The sequence below is a fragment of the Tyto alba genome, unplaced genomic scaffold (assembly GCF_018691265.1).
Source record: "Tyto alba isolate M040663 unplaced genomic scaffold, T.alba_DEE_v4.0 Super-Scaffold_14, whole genome shotgun sequence".
Lineage (NCBI taxonomy): Eukaryota > Metazoa > Chordata > Aves > Strigiformes > Tytonidae > Tyto > Tyto alba.
Window position 1 is genome coordinate 49803200 of NW_024881276.1, and position 21392 is coordinate 49824591.

Consider the following 21392-nt stretch of genomic DNA (forward strand, 5'->3'; position numbering starts at 1 on the left):
TAATCATGCTTTCTGGGCTTTCTGCATGTGGAGCTTTATCCAGGGTTCACACCTGTATCTTTTCCTTGTGGCCAAAAAACAAGCAAACAAAACCATTTTATATCATTTTAAATGGAGTCAGCCTCCCTGAGTTCTAGGATATGGTTTGGGAAATTTTGTAATTGCAAGTTGCAGGCTACTCTTAGTCTTCATGACTGTTTATTTGGTGCCAAGATGTTGCTGTGCATAGAAAGTATCTTTGGACTCTGAGTCACACAGGACTTTCTTACAGAACAAGATATTTAAAATAGAAGGCTTGGAAGTGCTATAATGTAGTTTGTAGAGTTTTTGTGATTTTGTAAGGAAATCAGAGCATATTTCAATGTTTTGATGTTATCCTGCAGCTTCTTTCCAATGTACGACTTGTGATTCTTGCTGTTAAATAAAATAATTGGGCAGTCAGTACACACTAATACTGAGAATTTTCTCATTAGTATGTATTTTTGCCATATCTTCAGCACCCATCCCATGGTTGTTCAATCAGCAGTAACAAAAAAGACAAATGTATTTCATCATTTCATTAATATGCTGTTTTTTCTCTTCCTGAGCACTAGAATAAAGGTGCAGTGGAGAACTGACTTTTTCATTCAGAAACAAGTTTCCAGGTGGAACAGTTGCTGAGTTGAAGTTCTCCATGTTTACTTTCAGTTCAGAAGCAAATTTTAGAACATTATCCAGACATTTCTGTATTTGAATGTTGTGATGTAACCTGATTGAGATAGGGTGGGTATCACAGGAGTACCGCTTGGATGCCTCATGTAATCAATCCCCTTGTAGACTGATCTCCTTGGACTGACAACACCTTCCATGATATAACGCAGACCGTGGGGATGTTCCCTACTCAGTCAGAAACAAGCTAAATACTTTCATATTCCAAAGCAAATTCAACCCTGAAAGGGGGAAGATTCTTATTTTTACTTTTCATAGTGTTGAAAAAGCAAAACATTCTGCTTCATGCAAGTCCGATTTTTTTTTTACTCAGCTTTTTGCAAATGTAGCTTAGAATCAAAGTACAATGTATACATACACCATACAGTGTTTATTGGAAAGTCCACAGGATATTGCAGCAATATGGACAGGCACGAAATCATTGTCAAACATATCCAAGACTAGAATGTGTGACTTTAGTTTGGTCAGAAGAAGTATCTTGATTAACTGAAGTCTTCGGAATAGAAAGTTGACGTATTTCAGCCAAAAGAAAATCTTCATTTTCTAAAATCAAACTCCATAGACTTTTGAAGAAGAAATTTCCTTTCTGGTTTGGTTTTGTACTTACACTTTTTAAAACATATACAGCACATTTTAAATTCTGATTTTCAAAATGTAAAAAGTGTCAATATATAACCTAGGAGTAAGAAGTTCAAAATATCTAATTAATAACTACTAAAATGTTATATAGAATGGCTGTTAAAATTAAAAATTGATCACTGTACGTTCTTTCTTGAAACACTAATATGTCTATTTTAAATTGATTTCAAATAAAGTTTTTGTTGCCACTAAGAATTACCCCAATAATCTATAATAGTGTGTCAGGGTAAAAAAAAATCTTCAAAAATAACACATTTAATAAGTTTAATATTTCCATCAACTAGAAAAATTGCTTTCCAAAAAGTAACCTGAATAGTATTTAGCATGATTTAATTTGAGATGTTAAAGAAAGTATTTTTACAGTGCACTTTTCCTCCTGTTACACTGACTGCACTAAGCCCTCATAAATACGTTGAACTGTACTTGATCTGAAATACTCTTGCTTTCCACAGCTGTGCTACTGCAGTCAATCTGGTGCAAGTTTCTCATTTTTTGTTACCTTACGTGTAGCAGACATATTAAGGATGCTTAGGCTAAAGAAGAGTATTGTATTTATTACACTGAGGTCAATTACATAACAGTTAAAGCAAAACTGATCTTTTTCTCATCCCTTTAGATGCCCTGTTCCTTCAGCAAATTCTCTGTCTGATAAATCAAGGGATCACACAGACGATGATGAATACAAAGTTCCTTCTTCACATCCTGTAATACTCAGCTCACAACCACCTCATGGTCATAACATAAAGCCTCTTGCTCGGTAAGCTCATTTAGCAGCCTTAAAGGCAACTTATTTACCAAAACTTTTTTTTCCAAAATTTAACTGGATTCAGCATCTATAATGATGGTTAAGGTTGCCTGCCTTCTAAAATGTCTTATCTTTTCAAGCTTGGATTACTTATGCCTCTCTTTCATTTGACCACTATCACAGTCATAACCGATAAAGTTCACTTCATTATATTGCTCTTGTGTCAGAACTGTTTTTTTTTTTTTTCTTTTGAATCCCTTTTCTGCAGTTGATCCTTTTTTCCCTTAGGTTGGGGTTTTCAGAACTGAACAGGAGATTCAACCCCAACAACGTGTGCAAAATTTAATTTTAAGAAGAGTTGTGTGACTGAAATTCCCAAACTCAACTTTGAAAAATCTTAAACTTTCACATTTTAGATAATTCATTTTAAGAAACAATGCACTACTGAAAAATATGTGAATTGGCAGCTTCATGTACATGCTTGTATTCTCTTTTTATCCCACGTGTACTGTATCTTTTTAGCTTTTTTGAGCTTCTTTCACAGCATATTTTCTTTGTGATTCTCAGGAAGAAAGCCTGTTTTTAATTTCAGATGAAGTATATCTCTTTTGCTTTCAACATGTTCTAAAATAGTATCTCCAAACTGTCACGGTTGTGAATTATTAATGGATTATGGCAAGGAGATTTGGAGGCAAGGGACATGGCAACTGAAGACTGTCATTCCTGGTGAACTTCTTGGACTTTGACACGTAAAAAAAAATCTGAACGTCTGGAATTAAGGGAATAAGCTTTGGGAAAAAGAAGGGCCAATTCTCTACTGGTCTTGTGGGTCAAAAGTATGATATTTAAATCAAGTATTGATCAAAAGTGTTCAGACTCTTCTGCAGTGACATATTGCCATTTTTTCCTCTCTGTCAGAATGTGATGTCAAGGACCCACCATCGATAAAACTTGACGTGTCTCATCCCCAGATTAGCCAATTACCATTTTTAGACCTCTTTAATCAGAATTTAAACAGGTGGAAAGAAGCTCATAGTCTGATCAGTCCTTGCATGCAGGTTTAAAATTCTGTCTTTATTAGAAATGCTGGTCCCAACTTTCACTGCATAGACGTGAATAATGCACAGTTGTCTGAGCTTTATGATCTTGAGTACATAAATACCTGTCTACCATATGAGACTTTTTAAAAAAAAAAAAAAATCAATCATTAGTAACACACTCAATGTTGGCCAAGTGAAAAAATGGGAAGGAAAAAATATAAACTCCAAGATCCTGATCCTTTTTTACCTCTGCCATTTTTTCATCCGAGTGTCTTGTTCGGCATGGGAATGTCTTTCTGTACCATGCAAAGTCTAACAGACGCTTAGTTGCTTGCGTGACTAGAGTTACATAGGGTGTAAACTTCCTTAGACAAGAAATCATCTGCAACAGAAGAGAGCAGTATGTGGACAGATTACCTTGGTTTAGCAGCTTCTGAGGGCTATGTCTAGGTTAGTAAGTAGTGTGGTGCAATGGGAGTGAGTCTGTAGAGGGCACCGATTGATTCCAAGGACCCCACATCCACACTATTATATTTTTGGGAAGTTTTGGATTCAGACTAGCCCTAACAGGGTTCTGTGTGACTGGAGTACCCTTTAGTAATTGCAGCAGATTGGATGAGCTCCTGCAGGACATCTTTTGAGTTAACATCATCCAGCAGCAACTGAGTCTGCAAGCTCTGAGACTTTTCTGCAGTGTAAACACAAGTGCTGTAAGTAGTCATGACTTCTGAAGATTTGTTTCCGTTCATATTCCTGACCTGAACTATGCTAATATCTAGATGTACTCTGAAAGATTCTTGAAAAAATAACCAGCTGGAAAACTAGAAACTTCTAATTTTCCAGTATCCTTCTTTTGCAGCAAAAAGTGTTGAGTGCTTTCAATTGGCTGGTACAGGTCACCAGGCCATTAGAATTATTAATAGAGGCCGTAGATGGAAAGCTGATTTCAAAGTTTTCTTTCTAGTTTTTAGTTTATTTTTTCACAAGCGTACTTGGTCTTGCACTTACAGTGGGGTTTTTTGGCATTAATCCAGGATTTGCTATAGAGGAAATATATCAGTTTGCCATTCGGGTTGCTCTATGAATAAAACCAAAAACTCTTCTTCTATATTCTGAGAAGAATTTTGACTCAAAACAAACCATTCTCCTAAGCATTAAAAAAAAAAAAATATCCTATTGAGTATTTGTGAATATATATGATGTTCCGTATACTTAAAATGTCTCCTTTTAGCTAATGTGACTGCTTAGATGTGAAAGCTGAGATAAGCTTTCAAAAAGGATCTTGATTCTGCTTGATAGTGTATTCTTTTAATGCACTTCTTTTAATCTCATGGGGAGGGGAGTGTCAATAAAATCTTAACTTTTCAGTACTGTTTAGAAAAACTGTTAACATAAATTTTTTTAAGTGTCATAAATTTTTAGCACCTTTCAGTTCTGTCCCTTATCATAGAGTGGTTTGGGTTGGAAGGGACCTTGAAGTTCATCTGGTTCCAACCCCCCTCGCCACGGGCAGGGACACCTTCCACCAGACCAATTTCCTCAAATCACCACCCAACCCGGCCTTGAACCCTCCCAGGGAGGGGGCAGCCACAGCTGCTCTGGGCAACCTGTGCTGGTGCCTCACCACCCTCACAGGGAAGAATTTCTTCCTTATAGCTAATCTAAATCTGCCCTATTTCAGTTTAGATCCATTACCCTTAGTCCTATCACTCCTACATTCACTATCTTTTCCTAATAAAGCTTTTTCCAAAAGGAAAAGGACAGAAGGCTTGCTTGTTAGTACTCATTTGCTGCCCTTCTTTCTGGTGTTTACCGTTGATGTAAACGGGTATTTCAGCATGATTTCCAAACTGATCACTTAACAGGGCTCATTATGACCTGAATACTTCTGAAGTGGTGCAGTGTTAAGTTATCTCGCTGGTTGTGGCTGGATAGATTATTGAAAATGCAGAATAGATTCAAATTAAAGTAGGAAATATTCTTAGTTATTTAGTGTATATGATGAGGAGTCAAAGGAAGTGTTGCATCCACTGCATTTGAGAGATGAACCAATCTAATTTCAAAGATAGTAGCAACACTTCCTCTACCACTTCCCTGGGGAAATTAATTCATAACAAAATAGCTCTTACCATTAGGTTTTTTTTGTTTTGGTTTTGTTTTTAAGTCTTGGAATTATTCTTACATTTATTTCATTACTCCTAGTTAGAACTCTTGGGACCACAAACACAATTTCACTTCCTCTTTCCTGTTTATATATTTTAAATGATTCCAGACCTTTATTCATTCTTCCTTTCCATATGGCCAAAGCTGATAGATTTATTAATGTTCATCCTATTGGTAAAAACCCAAGATCTGAAATTTTAGCTGTCTATAGCTCTAGCAGATTTGCCAGTATTTAGTAGTAATGATGCATGGTGGGTTGGGATTTTTATTTTAAGCTAGGATTGTTTAGCATGGTGGCCTTTTTCCAGAGAAACTATCTGGTTCTTCCTGAATATGCAGGGTCCACAGTTCTAATGACAGGAGTAATTTCCCAGTTCTTTCACATTTATTTATATAATACTTAATATAATGAAAAGGCTTCTGTTCTGTGTTTTTCCTTGCTATATTTGAACAGAGTCATTTTACAAAAATAATCTCCACTATTTTTCTGACAAGATAATATGCAACTTTGTACTGCTTGGTTTAGATGATTTTCATATTAAATTTGATACTGTTTTTAATTTTGACAGTGTAATATGCTTCCATTAAAAAAAAAAAAAAAAAAAAAAAAAAAAACCAAACCACACCAAAAAGCAGTAGACTCTGGTAGAAGTATCAGAAAGACACAGCTTTTTGATGCAGATGTGAATAGGTGCCTGCAAAACTGCTTTGGCTAGTTCTACTTTTTTTTTTTTTTTTTTTTTTTTACTGTTCAGCTAAGAGTTTAATTCAGATTTGTTGCTGTTAGTGGCGTGTTGTGGTGTTCTGTTTGGGTTTTTTTTTGTTGTTGTTGTTTTCCTTTATTTTGTTTAATGGCTTTTCTGTGTACTTCAGTGTAGCTAGTTACCAAAATTCTCATTTCCCTTTGTCATATTTCTGCTAAGGAAAATTCAGCAGCTGGGAAGGTGAAATAGGATTGAGTCTGTGACTTAACTGTATGAATAAACTAATGACCTGAACTCTGAAGTGAGGACTATATCTAATGTTCGTCCTTCCTTTAACTTGTATTGCAGCTTTGAGTAAGTTATTTAAGCCATGTCAGTATCCCACCAAGAAAGCAGTATAGTCCTTCAGAGTGGTTTTATTGATGGTTAACCAGCATCTGCTTTCATTATAAAAAAACTTAAATAACTTAAATTTTAAAATTGGTGCAGCTTACCATCTTTCATTCGTTTCCATATAATGAACTGCCAGCTCAGGTACTTGGTCATTCTGGGAATTAATACTTGGATAACTGGTTGATTGCTTCATGTTTAATGTCTGTCTTCAGGGCGTGTGAGAATGGTCAATGTGCTGGAGTAACGAATGGAACACACAGTACTACTTCTGAGATCAAGAAATCAAAACATCCAGAGTTAGGTATGTTTTTGTTTTTTCACTGTTCTGCAAGAAAATTTACTATGTGCTGTTCTAGGGGTACAACAAAACATTCACTTCTTGTGGTTGTGTCATTCAGGAGATGGCTGTGATATACCTGCTGTTCCAGTACCTTTGCCACCTGCACGACCTCCTACTAGAGACAACCCAAAACACAGCTCTTTGCTCAACAGGACGCCCTCGGATTATGATCTTCTGGTGCCCCCTTTAGGTTGCAGACGTTTTGCTGATTACGTTTAATGGTTAACATTGCCTAGATGAGTCAAATGCCATATTTATTGAAAGACAACCAATGTTGAGTATGTTAAGAGTACCAATCAAGCTATGGGCTAAATATTACAGATGTAAGTCAATATTTGTGTCAATGATCTGTACTTGGTATCTGTCTGTAAGCCCTCATGCAAGACAGATAAAGACATACTAAATCTGTATTCAAGCTATAGAGAAAAGCAAAACCATTTTCCCTAAAATAAATTGCAGGTTTTTTATCCCTTAATATTAAGTTTGAGCATTGCAATTTAATGCAAAAAGGAGGATTTTTCCTATTGTAGCTTAATTAATTCCATTTCTTTTGTCAAATACAAAGAAGAATGCCAAAGAGGTGGTATTTAAGTCAAGGAAAACTGAATTAAATAAGTTTATATTTCTGAGGGTTTTCCCCTGTCAATGGACAGTTCCAAACTCACTGTGGCCTACAGTCACCAAAAGCTTTCTTTTCCAACCCTGATTCCTGTTCTGTTCACCAACAAACTCTGCTGCATGATTGTGTCTGTGTATGTGTCATCATCCAGTTTTCTGGTTCCATAAGACCTTTTGAACATTTGCCATGTTCTTGCACTATTCCCTGTCTGGTCCCTGAAGTGTTCCTGATTTGGGAGAGTACATAGAATTGAAGGCTGTAGAACATAAAAATCACTGCATGGCAACTCTAGTCATGTCTGCACCACCTTTGTGGAAGGGGTACATTTCTTTTGCCAAGCTTTAGAAAATTCATTTTATATCTGGGGTCAGAGCTTTTGAACAGCAGGTAAAGATAATACACAGTATAAATGTAGCATATTCAATGCAGTCAGCATTGGTCTTTGAATGTAAATATATTTGCTTAGTCACTGAAACATAGCTGTTATTCTACAATGATATTCAGTGAAGCTTTCATTATAATACACCCTTTGCAATTGAGCCACTAAAAGAAATCTCTCCCCCATCCCCGAAAAGAAACTGAGCACTGCAAAAGGTCATTCAGAGCATATTATAGAAGAGGATTGTGCACAATAAGAGTCAGGTTTACAATTTCATTACTGGAGTCACTGAACTGCTAGATGAACGTTAGAAGTAAAGGCCTAAGCAGCCAGAGAAAAATAAATTTTAAGCTTCACTCTTTATTCTACAGTTCTTAATGAAGTTTTGCTCCTCTAATAATTCTTTTCTACCATGCAGGTGAAGATGTGTTTGATAACTCACCCCCTTCATTACCACCACCACCACCACCTGCTCGGCACAGCATGATTGAGCACACAAAACCTGCTGGGTCAGGAAGCCGACCTCCTTCAGGACATGAACTGTTCCTTCATTCAGGTAGGAATACAAAGGAAACAACGTATTTTATTTGATTTTCCTTTAGAAGTCTATCTGTTCTATGATAAAGTTGTCATGAGGCTTCAGAATTCTCTTCTGTCTATACTTCATTATACAAAATGCTAATAAATAAGGGTTTTTTTTAATGGTGGAGGCGAAACAGAATATAACGACTTAAATTTTCATTATCAGAAAGTAATGAAATAAGGTCAATATTTCTGTATCAGGCTAGATATTTTGGTAAATTTTACTTTTCTCATAAGAGCTGTTACTTGTGAAGTGCCAAGTTTTCTGTTGTAATCTGTGATACTAGTCTGTATACTTCCATCAACGCCGCTGTTTCCTATAGTAAAACATAGTTCGTGGGTTTATTTTCAAGCTGGGACTTGGGGAAAAACTAGAAAACAAGGGAGAAGAACATCCTGTTTTGTTAAAACTTATAAAATTTTGCTGCAAAACTATATTAATTGTGAACACAGTTGCAGGCACCTGTGGTTCACAACCTTTTTGCTAAGTCAAGTTTTCACCCATCTCTCCCCATGAATCACCATGACTCTTAGTCTGGTATTTTGCTTGTAAAAGGTATAAAAGCTATGTTCACAATTTACGATTTTTGTCTTTGAGTTGAAAAATGTTTGACTGTCAGGTTAATTAAGTTGAATACATTTGCTGCTGAGGATACAGATTACAACAGGTTTTTTGTGGGTTGTAGTGCATACCTGTGAAATGACTTTTTTTTCTCCGTGGAAGCTTACAAAGAATGTTGTTGTCCCACAAATATTGTTGGTGATAACCTTGCGTTGTGGTTAGATGTCTTCCTCCTCCTATTTGTTTTTCGTAGCTGTATGGAGAGGGAGAAATTGAAATGTGTTGGTGACACTATCACAGGAAGGCCAGAATGACAAGCTGTCATGTGCAACTCCATAATGGCCTGGTAGGCTGCCGGGCATTTGGCTGACCTCTGTGAATGATACTAGCTGTGGGATGACAGTAAGCTAGTTTAGGGTGAACTGGAGTGATCTTTTATGGAATGTTTTTATTTTGTATTTTTTGCCGCCAGTCAAGGCCTGACATAGCGTAATTTGCCAAAACTGTATATATTTTTATAATGCAGATTCAGCTCAGTGTGTTACTTTCTCATATATGCCTCTGAATGCATCCAAGTAATAAGACTTATACGTTACAGGATGTAAAGGTTGATCTTCATAAATACATGGCCAGGAATTAATTTATTTTCTACACTTCAAAATAAAAATAATGTAATCTTCAGTCCAGTCTCAATGGGTGCGTCAACTGTGTCATCTAATTCAGCAACACACGCTGCTCCATTCAGTTCTAATGGGAACGGAGAGGAAAAATAGAAGCTCCCCCGCACAGATGCACACAAGCTCCGTCAATCTGTGTGCAGTTCCCAGAAACATGCAGAGTTTTAAATTAAGTGTTATTTCCAAATAATCTAAGAAACATCACTGATAGTGTTGAAAAACACTTAATTGCTTTTAATGAGAAATCTGGAAAATGTATCTACGGCCATGTCGTGTTCTTCGTATTTGCATAGTGAATACAATCTTACAGCAGCAGTTTTCATTAATCTTAGAAGTGTATACATCTACTTAGGCATACAAGGTTGTGTGGATTGGTCTTTTTTTTTGTTCATATGGTATTTCTAAAGCCATATTACTCACTTTGCATCTTGTCAGAGAAACTGCTGTAGATGATTTATGATGAGTTTCCATACAAGTTTTGAGGGTCATTTCTCAGCTATCCATCAGAGCCTGTCAGATTAGAAGAATAATCTCATCAACAACAGCAAAATGTTGTAGTCATATATAAACACGCTTATGAGTCCAGAGCAGAAGCCAGGGCCAGGATGTTGTTAACACGTGCTCTGTTGCATCCTCAATAGCTGCCCTCCCTCCCCGCTCTACCCACCCTAAAAAAAAAAAAAAAGGGACACAACATGCCAGGACTATTATCTCTCTCATTTTAAAAATTCTGTACCTGTAGTCAACAGAGAACTGAAAAGCCTAGTCACAGCCTCTACCAGTCCCTGTAATATTTACCTGTAGCTAGGAATGTATGAATAGGCTGCCCTGCAGTCTTTGTGAACTGCAAAGCACAGAAGTGTTATGAAGAACTAGTCAAACTGAATAGCTGAGATATTTCGAACTGTGCTGTTTCAGGCTTAGCAACCTCTTCAGTGCTTTGCCAGCCACTATCCTGGCAGTGTCAGGGTTGAGCAATTAAAAGGTACCTCATGGATGTAAACAGAAGAGCCATGATTAGTGCAGGATAGACCATCTTTGACCTGTGCTCTTGTTTTTGTTACTTCAAGACATGTCTACTATGCAGGTGTTGAATTCGGATGCATACGTGCATATATACATGCTATAGGGGAACACCTTTGGATTCATGGCTCCTCTATCTGAAGGGAGGCTATTTTAAGCCTAGCTTCTATGTATCAGACCCTGCTTTCCCCAAATAATAATGCTAATTATTCTAAGACACCTTTTTTGTTTTGTTATTACAGATCCCCATTTTGATCCAATAACTGGTCATGTTCCTTTGCCACCTGCTCGTAGAGTAACTGGAGAAAATGTCAAAACAAATAGGACATCTCAAGACTATGATCAACTTCCTCCCTCTTCAGGTAAGGTAGAAAACGGTTCTTGTAGAAATTTACAACTTTATGAAGCAAATAACTTTTAGGCATAAAGTCCAATGAGGTTTTTGTCATTCTGGGCAACAAATAGTAATGGTAATACTGCTTTACCAAAGTTCTGCAATAAAGGTAGAAGTGGCTATGTGTTGTCTGTAGGTGTAGATATTATGGCATCAATTTCATTAGCTGCCAAACAATGCTTATGTGAGTTGTAGTGTTCCTTAGTTTCTGAGAAAGGCAGAGATATTTCTGCCACCTTTAAAGCTCACAAGAGATCAGAAGTCCTGCAGGGGCCACATGCTTCTCTTTTCCATCTTTGTTTCATTGCTTATGAAAAAAAAAACAAAAACAAAAAATCTCTCTTAAGTATTATTATTTTCTCGTCTTTTTGGCTAATATGTTTGAACTTCAAAGAAAATTTTAAAAATGTTTTTTAATAAAACAGCAGGAACCAAAACCAGTTAAAATTCAGTCTTCCATTTGTAACAGAACAGGTACAGTAGAAGGAATTCCTCTGCCATAGAAACTTTGAGTATGATTTTCAGGCAATTCTAATAGTATTGAAAGGAAAGCTACTCAAATTAATTAAAACAATAACAGTATTACGTTCATTTAATTTTTTGGGCAAGTTTTCTTTTCTTCAGAGCTGCATGGTATATGGGGAAGGGGGAGGATTGTCTCACCTGGATCGTTTTGTTGTGTGGAGAGACCACACAGAGTGAGCCAAGTGATGCTTCGAACCATTATTCATTCTACAGATGAGAGCTGTGCATGAAAACTCTTCTCTAATGCATAAAGAAAGGAAGGGACTTCAGTTCTCTAGTCTTTCAGTTTTAATTATCATCAGTGTTTAATTGCAACAATTACAAGTGGAAAAATGATAATTTTTTTTGTTAGTAATTATATCTTTCCTTCTCAGGAATATGTAGTTCCACTCTGCTGCGGTATAGCAAAGAAAGAATGTATTTTTCCAACTTAAAGTATGAGGGGAAATTAAGGAAGCCTGAAGAGTACTACAGAATTTCTAATGAATAGCACATCTGAGAATTGGTGTGATGCCTTTGGTAAATAGTAGCACTTTTGGGAGGAAACCTCTAGTAATATAGCAGTTTCTCATTTTTCCCCATTGTTAGGGAAAAAAAAGATATTCTAACATGCATGTTTTGTATGTGACACTGAGGAATCTATTTGTCTTATAATGTTAACCTGATCTATTTAGGTCATTTTAAATTCTTTTACATTACAAATTATGACAATAATATATAACTACCTTTTAAAGCTATGGGGTTTTCCTGCAGTTCTTGCAATTCTGTGGTAGAAATTTTTTAATTTTCCTAAATTACTGCAAGATGCTTGCTACTTAGGAAGTTTCTGATGTCACTTAATAAATACTTTCCTATCTGTATGTTTCCCACAGCCATCTTCTAAAATACCCAAATGTGTCGACCTTTGCTATAAATATAATTCTAAATCAGCATGATGTACAGCAAGATATTAAATTTAATTTCAATTAAATGAAAACTATGCGATAGATCATGTCATACTGTTAATTGGAAAGTTGTTTTTACAGTGGCAGTAATTCCACAGAACAGAACTGATGAGCTTCAGGATGAACTGATTCACCTTCATCTATGGTTTAAAAAGACCAATGTAGAGAGCGTGACTCTATTCAGAACTTTTGTTTTTGCATTTATTCTGAACTAATCAGTTCACTTAGGAGATTCTTCATTTCAGTCCTTTTGTATGGTGAATCCTTGAACTAGGTGGAAAAAAAATGTAGTTCACCCTCAAATCTAATTATAATTTAGCCACTGGCTCCCTAGAGTAGCATGGGTAGTTCTTTAGCTTCTGTGCTTTGGTTTGGCTATTTTTAAGATTGCTGTTATGATGTTTAACTGAATCGTTAACATGTAATGGGAAATTTATTCTAATTCAGCAATGTATTCAGCACTGAACACTTAAGAAATTGTTCTCAACTTTGCACCTAACTATCCTAAAGGCATGTTTTTTCAAACTTCTTAAATACAACTTATTACAACAAAAGCAAGAGGAGATATTGCTAATAGTTAGCATATTTTACCTAAGCACAGTCGATACGTGGGAAAGGTGGTAGAAAATTAGGCTCCTAATATAGACGTCAGCTGTATTTTACTGAATTTCACAGTTCTGTAAGAAATGGATCCAAATGGCAAGTTAAGTATGTTTGTCTTGCTGCCTATTCACTCACCTGTCCTTACTAAAGCACTTGCATGCAAAATTAAATTCCTTTATATGGAAACATTAGGGGAAGGGTGGCCCACATTAATTCAAGGCGGATTTCAATTAACCCTGGGGGGGAATAATGTGCCGCAGCAATGCAAAATGTGAAGATCATACCTAACAGCTTGATGGGCCAGCAGTGCAGTTACCCCTCTCACTTTCTGCCTGCTCTCTCGGGTCCGCAGTGTAGACGTCCCCTGGGTGTGCTCCGCTCCTGTACCCCGGTTAGGTTAGATGTACCTGCTCGCCACAGCTCCACGGAGGGCCTTGCACAACAAGCCTTCGTCACCTGGTTCTTTGATGCTTCTCAGTCTGCTGGTGAGAGACCGTGGAACATACAGGAGAAGCAGCAAGGGAAGAAAAGAGGAGGGCCCTTTCACAGCAGAGAGGGAGAGACAGTTGGTGTAGTTACAAATATCCTCTTCCCAGTGTGCCACAGAGCTCATGCCTTACGACTTTTTCCATGCTTGTCAAACAAATATTAAATGAGTCTGTCTGCCTTTCTACTAACCATTACCTGAGGGTTAAATCTAGTGCTGAATTAGAGATGTGAGTGATAGAAGCAGCTCCTTGCTGTAGAAACTGTTAATTGAATTACACAGAAAATGGTTTGAATTTTTAGTTAGGCATCTGCAGTGGCTGAAGCATCAGAGAGGATGGGAGGTTGTGAAGGAAAGTCCTTCTTAAATACCTCTATCTCAGTGTCCAGATGTGCATGCAGCTTGGGCTTAGTATCTTTAAGCTCAGGATCCAATGCAATACCCAGCTTCAGCTAATATTTTATATGGATGTGAAGATACTGAAAGATGTTAGCGCTTAAAAAAAATAAATAATGGGAATGGAGTTGAAGATCTTAAAGTATCTGTGCTATAGAGAGATGTCACAGTAGCAAGAATAAAATGCCTATGCTGCAAATCTGCTGACAGAATTAAAAATGACCTTTCTAAATTATATGATTGCTTAATAATGTTTGTTTGGAAGCTTCAGCAAAGTGAAGGTTTTATACAAGAAATAACTTCATTTTTAAGCCTGTATTAGGCTGGGTAGAGCAAAAAATATCTCACATAACACACATGGAAGGATCTGATCTATGCATAAGGAATTTCCTTCCATACTCCAAATCCAAGGAAAAATGTAAAGTTTGCAAATTAATTTTGTTTCATCCTCTATAGAAATTAAGTCCATAATAAATTGCACATATAAAGAGTTTGAATTGTTTGTGAAACAAAACTGATTGTTTTTAACATGATATACCTTTACTTTAAATGTAAAGAATATTCTTCTGTTGCAGTCTTGAGTTTTCTAAAATAAGTGAAATGAGAAATTTGAACTTGTTTCTGATTTGATTTTTAGTGATTAACCACATTTCCTTAGCTGTAGATAATTTCTCAAACCAGAGTGTTTCATGGATCTTCCACACCTTCATAGCAGGTTTGGATCTGCTTCAGGTGTGTTTACTAGAATGTTTAGTGTTTATATAATTTTTTTAATCTTCAGAGATAAAAAAATATAACAAATATGAAATAGCTCTTACTATTTGTAGATTGTGTCATAACTATTTGCAAGGACAATAGGCAATGAAATTAGAACAAAATTAATCTCAGCCCCTTACTGGAAACTTTTAATCAAATTACTCTCATCCATTTGTTATATGAATCTCACCATCTTGATAAAAGTAGTATTAGCTTATCATCTCTGAATTAAGAAATGGAATTAAAATTTATAGCGACACTCTCATCTGAATGCACGGAAAGTAAGTTCATAGTAAAATACACCTTGGTTATACATGCACTAATGTGAAGTATTTTCATTTGTCTGAAGTGTTTAATGCACTCAGTTGAATTATAGTTCCCTCTATCCAGTGTTACAATAAGGTAGCATGTTTTAACAGCAATACTAGAAATACAAAATTCTTTCATCACTAAAAAGCTGTCTCTGAAGTACTTAAACACTGCAAAATGCCATTGCTGTCAGCATAAGTAAGCAGGAAGTATTACAGACAGAAATTCCTCTAATTTATCTATTAAAGTCACTGTTGATGGAACTTTTTGGAACCCTTTTTGAAGGATTAAAGACTTTTTTTTTTTTTTAATACTTTGCTCTTGAAAGTGTTTTCTGCTCTGCGCCTGCTTGTATTTAAGCTTCTTATTGTGGAATCAGTGAGGATAAAGAGGTTTCAGTAAAGTACCAAGTTTATTTGAGCACACAACTCTTGACTCTGAGAAGATTAGCAAGTTTGAATATTAGCTTTTTTTCATCAGCACATATGATTCTTAGCACCAGCATTAACTGTGAAGGTAACCTTTCCATAGAAGAGAAGGAAAGGAGAAGTATTTCCAAGTGGGTACTAGAGTCAGGATCATATTCTGTTCTCACCACTGAAAATAATTGGACTAGATGTTTTTTTGAGAAACCAGTTATTTCTGTACTTATGCATGAAATGAACTGCAATTGACTGAACAGAATCTGCAAGATGTACCAATAAGTGAAGGAATTTTCTTCCTCGGGCATATTTGGCTGCATTCTTAATTCTACAGAACTTACGATCCTGAATAAAATTGTGATAAATTGTTGTGGTGTTTTTGTTTTTTGTTTTTGTTTTTGTTTGTTTTTTTTTTTAAACAAATGAAGAAAAAGTTCTCCAACTGTGGGTTGAGAGTGGAGAACCTTTAAAGTTTTGACTGGCTATTTCCACCATCTTTGCTGTTTCATCATACTTTCTTTTTCTTCCAACTTTGGATAATTCAGATTGTAACTTGCATGTTCTTCTCATATTATTAAAGTAGTACTTCGCTACATTATTTCCATCTTGGATGTTCTTGAGGAATATAGCTTCTTTAAAATGGGATATATCGGTGAATTAAAAAATATCTTCATGTTTCTTTGGAATTTTGCTTTTTAAACTGCTTCATGAGGCTTGACCTACCTATAACACAATTTTTAGCCAATCTATAATGATTTCTATCTCCTTTATTTGAAACAGATGGTTCACAAGCACCAGCCAGGCCCCCTAAACCACTTCCTCGGAGGACTGCACCAGAAATACACCACAGGAAAGCATACACCTCTGACAGTTCCACGGAAAATGTGGATGCCAAAATTGCAAAACTTATGGGAGAGGGCTATTCCTTTGAAGAAGTCAAGAGGGCACTTGAAATTGCCCAGAATAATGTTGATGTGGCCCGTAGTATTTTAAGAGAGTTTGTCTGTTTTCCTCCACCAGTCTCCCCACGTCTCAATCTATAGCAGCATCAAGATATTCTTGGAGCACGTGAATTCTACATATACACATGTGGATTGGGGAATGAAAGAAAGAAGAAAACGGAATATTTTTCTTTCATCCTTAGTAGAAGGGTGTTTGTTTCCAGCCGTTTATCAAAGGCTCATGGCTGCTCTGATCAAGACTTATAAATATGCTGAGGCTTATGTATTTTTGCTAGCCATACTTTTTTAAATCAGGGTTGAACTGACGAAATAATTTAAAGAAGTTTACTTCCCTAGAACTTTTAATCTGTGAAATGCTTTTTCTTGTTTACAAGTTGGCAAGTTACAGTTTTCTAGTTGATGCCTGTACTATGTTCCTGTTCATATTCCCTTGTACTTGTGGTCAGTTCTGCTGTAGCATTCCCAACAGTTTCCATGCTGACCACCCCATCAACTAAATCATCACTTTCCAGAACTTAGGTGTTTGGGTTTTTGTTTGTTTGGGTTTGTTTTTTTTTTTTTTGTTTGTTTGTTTGGTTTTCTCCTCTTATACGATGCTTTAATTGTTTTTTGCATTTCAGCTCATCAAATGCAAAAAATATGTGGCCTTCACTACTGATATATTATTTTTTCTTCTGAGATTCCTTTGCTTTTGAGAGAGGAAATATCTGAATGTAAAATGCATTATTCTGTCTATGAACTGCCTTTTTAAAGGTGTTTTGACAGTAATGTTGGGCAGCTTTCTGTTTAACATGAATTCCATGACCTGTAGTCCTCAAGATCTTTTATACACAATTTCCACAAAAAGAATCCCAACCAACAAATAAAACACTTCATGCAGCAGTGATGCTGAGTTCTAACATGTAAAAGCTCTTTCAGATTTGAGTATTTGATTGCAAATGTTCAAAAAAGCCAAATGCACATGATAATATTGTGTTTTGATTACACAGTAATGGCACCAGTTCTCTGTGACTGATGTAAACTGAGGCATGCCAGACTAGAAGGAATCTTTTTGAATCGTATTAATGGTATTCAGGTAAATTCCAATTCCAGCTTCTGTAAAGTAGAATGCAGTTGTTTTTTTTTTGTTTTTTTTTTTTTTTTTTTTGAGTGATTATCTTGTGGTCCACTGTGGCTTGGATCAGTTTGTATTAACATGGAAACTTTAAATCTTTGATGCACTGTTAATTCCTAATGCTACTGTAGCAATATTTTTTGCAAAGTTCTTTAGTAACCTCCTCCTCTGTACACTTTGTTATTCTCAAGTATGTGTTTAATACCCAAATTCATTCACTCACTTTCCAGCTGCTTAGTTGGAAATACATTTCTGCTTTGTGTGGTTAGTGATACTCCAGGCTTAGATGTTTTATTTTTGAGCCCAAATTGATGCAAGCCAAATTAAAATATCTTCCCAATTTTAGAGAAGAGATAGACAAGACAACTCTGGTTTTAGTACACTCAAAGTTAAGAGTCCAAATATTTCCAGAATAATTCTTAAGATTGTTGCTTTCTTGTTTGTTTGTTTGTTTTTTTGTTTTGTTTTGGTTTGGGTTTTTTTTGTTTGGTTGGGGTTTTTTTGTTTGTTTTGTGGGTTGTTTTTTTTTTTGTTGTTTTTTTTCTAACTTTGAAATGTTCTTTTGTTTTATTACTATTGAAAAGTTAAAACCATGTGGTAGTTAGAATATTTTTCACATTTTGAGATGTGACCAGTATATGAGAATTTTCACAGTGTGCCAAGCTGGGTGTGAGGTATATGTTTGTTGTTCCCTCTCAGCTGTCAGTGTTCTCCTTTGCTCAGAGCAAGTGGTAAAATTTACATCACTTACAGGATCAGATCTCGGCAGCCAGTGCATTTGTTTTAAAGATTTTTTTTTAAAGACAGCAAATGGCTGAATTACAGGATTCAAAATAACTGGGAACACCCAGTGGAAATTACTGCGATATCTCAAAGTCTGTTGTTTCATCAAAGAACTTACTCTTAAAACTAATTAAATAAATTATTTTGTAACATCACAAAGCAAAGTATGGATATCATTAATCTGCTTCAGTGATAAAAGATGATCAGGAGAATTCAGGGTATAGGGAAGAGCTTCTGTTCCATTTTGAGTTAAGAAAATGATTCTGAGTTTATATTCTAAAATAGGGCATTTTCAACTTGCTTTAAATGTTCATTCCTTGAGTACAGCTTATGAAAAGTTTTGATTGAAGTTATATTTCTGTGCTTTTACTTCAAGTAAATACCTTTGTTTTGGGGGAAAGTTTTGTGTAATCTTGAACCCTCTTGTTCATTTGGTTTGTTTACAACATCAGGCTAGCATTTTAGCTAACTATAAATTCAGACTGATTCAAGCTATTAAATTAAACACTCTGGTTTTACTGGAATTACATAAATGAGGTTCTAGCATAACTGCCAGCATAGCAATAATGACAGTGAAAAAAGAACAATTTACAAGGGCAAGCAAATAATCTGCAGACTGAGTTTTGAAATTTTGAATTGTAACGGAGAACTCATTTTCCCATTTTTATGCAGCATCTTAGTATAAATTACAGCCTTATATTTCAATTAGAGGCTGGAACTGCTGCCTGATAGATTTAGGTTTTTAAATTTTTCCTTCTCCTTTCTGGTCGTGATCACCAGTGACGCATTTTTTTAGTATGTGTTAAAAAAAGCTTGATGAGCAATATTCTGAGTGGTGACTTGAAAAGAGTTCCATTAATCTTTAAATGAGTGTGCTAATAACACTTCTAAGCAGTGGAACATGAAGACTATTTCAAACCTGTTTTGGTTAATAGTTTTAAAGTCAAATAGAGCAAAATTGCTTTGCTAGAGTGTTGATGTTTACTCTTCAGGAATTAATAGGCTTAAAATAAATTAATCTGGCTGCAATCTAGTTCTCTAAATACATAGTTCTCTAAACATATTTTAACCTTTGGAAGACTTAAGGGTTTGAGCCTGGCAGTGTGTTATACACATAACTTTAAGGAAGACTGATGTCTGAATGAATGAACATCTGTGATGAATGAACAAAGCTGGTTAAACTCAGAAACATGTGCTATCATATTTCTTCCAATTAAATGTCATTGTAGGCTTTAGAACACCATTCTGATGTCTGTTGGCCTCACCTTTTATCTCCTTTTGGGTAAATCATTTCAGTTTAAGCAAATTGGCTGAATCAAAAGTTGAGCAAAGTAAGTGGACATCAGCAGCATGGATCTTTTCCAAAGAATATGAGTAGAAAAAATATTGAAATTGTGATAAAATAAATGGATTTAATATGATTAGCCATGTTAATGGCTTGGCTGGAACTCTAAATGGCCACTGGTAAAATCTGTTAATGTTCAGTATCTCAAGAGTGCGTCTGGCACAGTTTTTTTCATAATGTGAATTTAGGAAGTTTTGTACCAGGATCATTTCTTCTGTTATATTTCTCTCATTTTCAGCTTGAAGCTTTACTTTGCACTGATGACTCTGACCTGAAAGCATTTAAATTTGTGTCTTAAAGCTTGACAAATATTGAAGAAAATGAACACCATATTCTAAGCAAATTCAGGTTCTACCTGTTGACCTGGAATTTAACGCTTTTAGGAATGACTTCTTGAAAAAGGACTTCAGTAGTTTTCATTTTGAAGGATTTTTCTTTCAAATAACTATTTTATCTGAAAATGCCTTTTATAAACTTGTCTAACATGTGGCAAACTTAGTGATGTGTTCAATTAATTTATATTTTATTCAATATTCTTTTTAAAATTTGGTTATTATGTAAGCTCAAGTTCTTTATCTGTTCATGTAAGGTATTTTATAAAATTAATGTTAACAGAATGTTGGGTTGGTCTGTGATTTTTCAAGACTCTGTTATTGAATAATACCACTTTTCATATGCTGCTTTAGAAACATAGCCTATCCTACGTAGGGTTCTTAGAAACTGTTGTTTTCTAAGCCACAAAAATGAGGTGTTGCTGTAAAGTAAGGTGAATCATTGCATTGAGACATTCCCTTTGTATACCCATACATTACTTCATTTCTAAATTTCAGTGGTAAAAAATTATAAATTGGCAGTAATTTTGGAATGTGTGTGTAACAGTTGTATGGGAGAAAGATGATAATCATTAAATAATCAAAATCCAAAGTGGTGAACATATAGTCTGACTGTACTTTAATATACAGGCGTTTTTTCCTAAAGAAAATTACAGTAAGCTTGCACTGATATTTCTTTAACAGCCTGTGCATTTTAATGTAAAAAATATTTTAGTAGTGTAAAATATTTTGTTCTGTTACTGTATTCCAGCATTTTGAAAAAAGGTTAGGAAAATCCCCAACACCATTCCCTGAAGGTCAGATCAGACCTTCAGTGATAGGATTTTCACGGTACTTTCTTCAGCCTTTAAGTCCTTATCCTTTATATAGGTCAGTAATCATATTACTAAGTAGGGAGATTAACTGTTCGGTATACTTCTCTGTAGTACTATAGTTTCTTATTTCTTAAATTTTTGCTCTTCCAGTGCGAAAGTCAGCTGTCACCTTACTGTCTTATAATAAAATTTTAGCAGCTCAGTGCTTTAGGAATATTTCAGAAATTTTTGTCTCAGACTCAGTCATTCATTTCGTACAAGATACCTGCCTCCATTTATCAGTTGCAATGAGTCTCTATCAGGAAAATTATAAATTTAGATTTTAAAACACAGTATTACTTTGGCACCTAAACATTCCATTTGTCCTTAGATGATTTCATGTCTAGCAGGGAAAATTCTTGTTCAAAATAAATTATAAATCCCAAATCTCTTAATCTTAAATCACAAAATAAATCTTAAATTTCTGAAACTTAATCCCATAACCTTCCTGAAAATCATAAGGAATTTAAAGGCCTCAGAATAGTATGAACCTTGACAAGATCCTTGCCTCCTAGACCTGCCAGAAACAAAAGCAGAAACCCATTGAATTCTGATCTTTGACTGTGAAGCTGAGCTGCTTGCATCTGTCTTG

At 35.5% G+C, this 21392-nt stretch overlaps 1 protein-coding gene across 2 annotated transcripts in view; it reads left to right on the plus strand.

The window, feature by feature from the left end:
* The window catches only part of CBLB (Cbl proto-oncogene B), a 127964-nt gene extending 106978 nt beyond the window's left edge, over positions 1-20986 (plus strand). Inside the window, exons 14-19 of one of the 2 annotated variants that reach the window (XM_033005279.2) lie at positions 1964-2104; positions 6605-6693; positions 6791-6922; positions 8149-8286; positions 10817-10936; positions 16191-20986. In XM_033005279.2, the coding sequence (XP_032861170.1) occupies positions 1964-2104; positions 6605-6693; positions 6791-6922; positions 8149-8286; positions 10817-10936; positions 16191-16453 (883 nt within the window). In that variant the 3' untranslated portion in view covers positions 16454-20986. The remainder of the gene's footprint in view (positions 1-1963; positions 2105-6604; positions 6694-6790; positions 6923-8148; positions 8287-10816; positions 10937-16190) is intronic. The other variant, XM_033005280.2, reaches the window with a different exon arrangement.
* Positions 20987-21392: the final 406 nt, after the last annotated feature.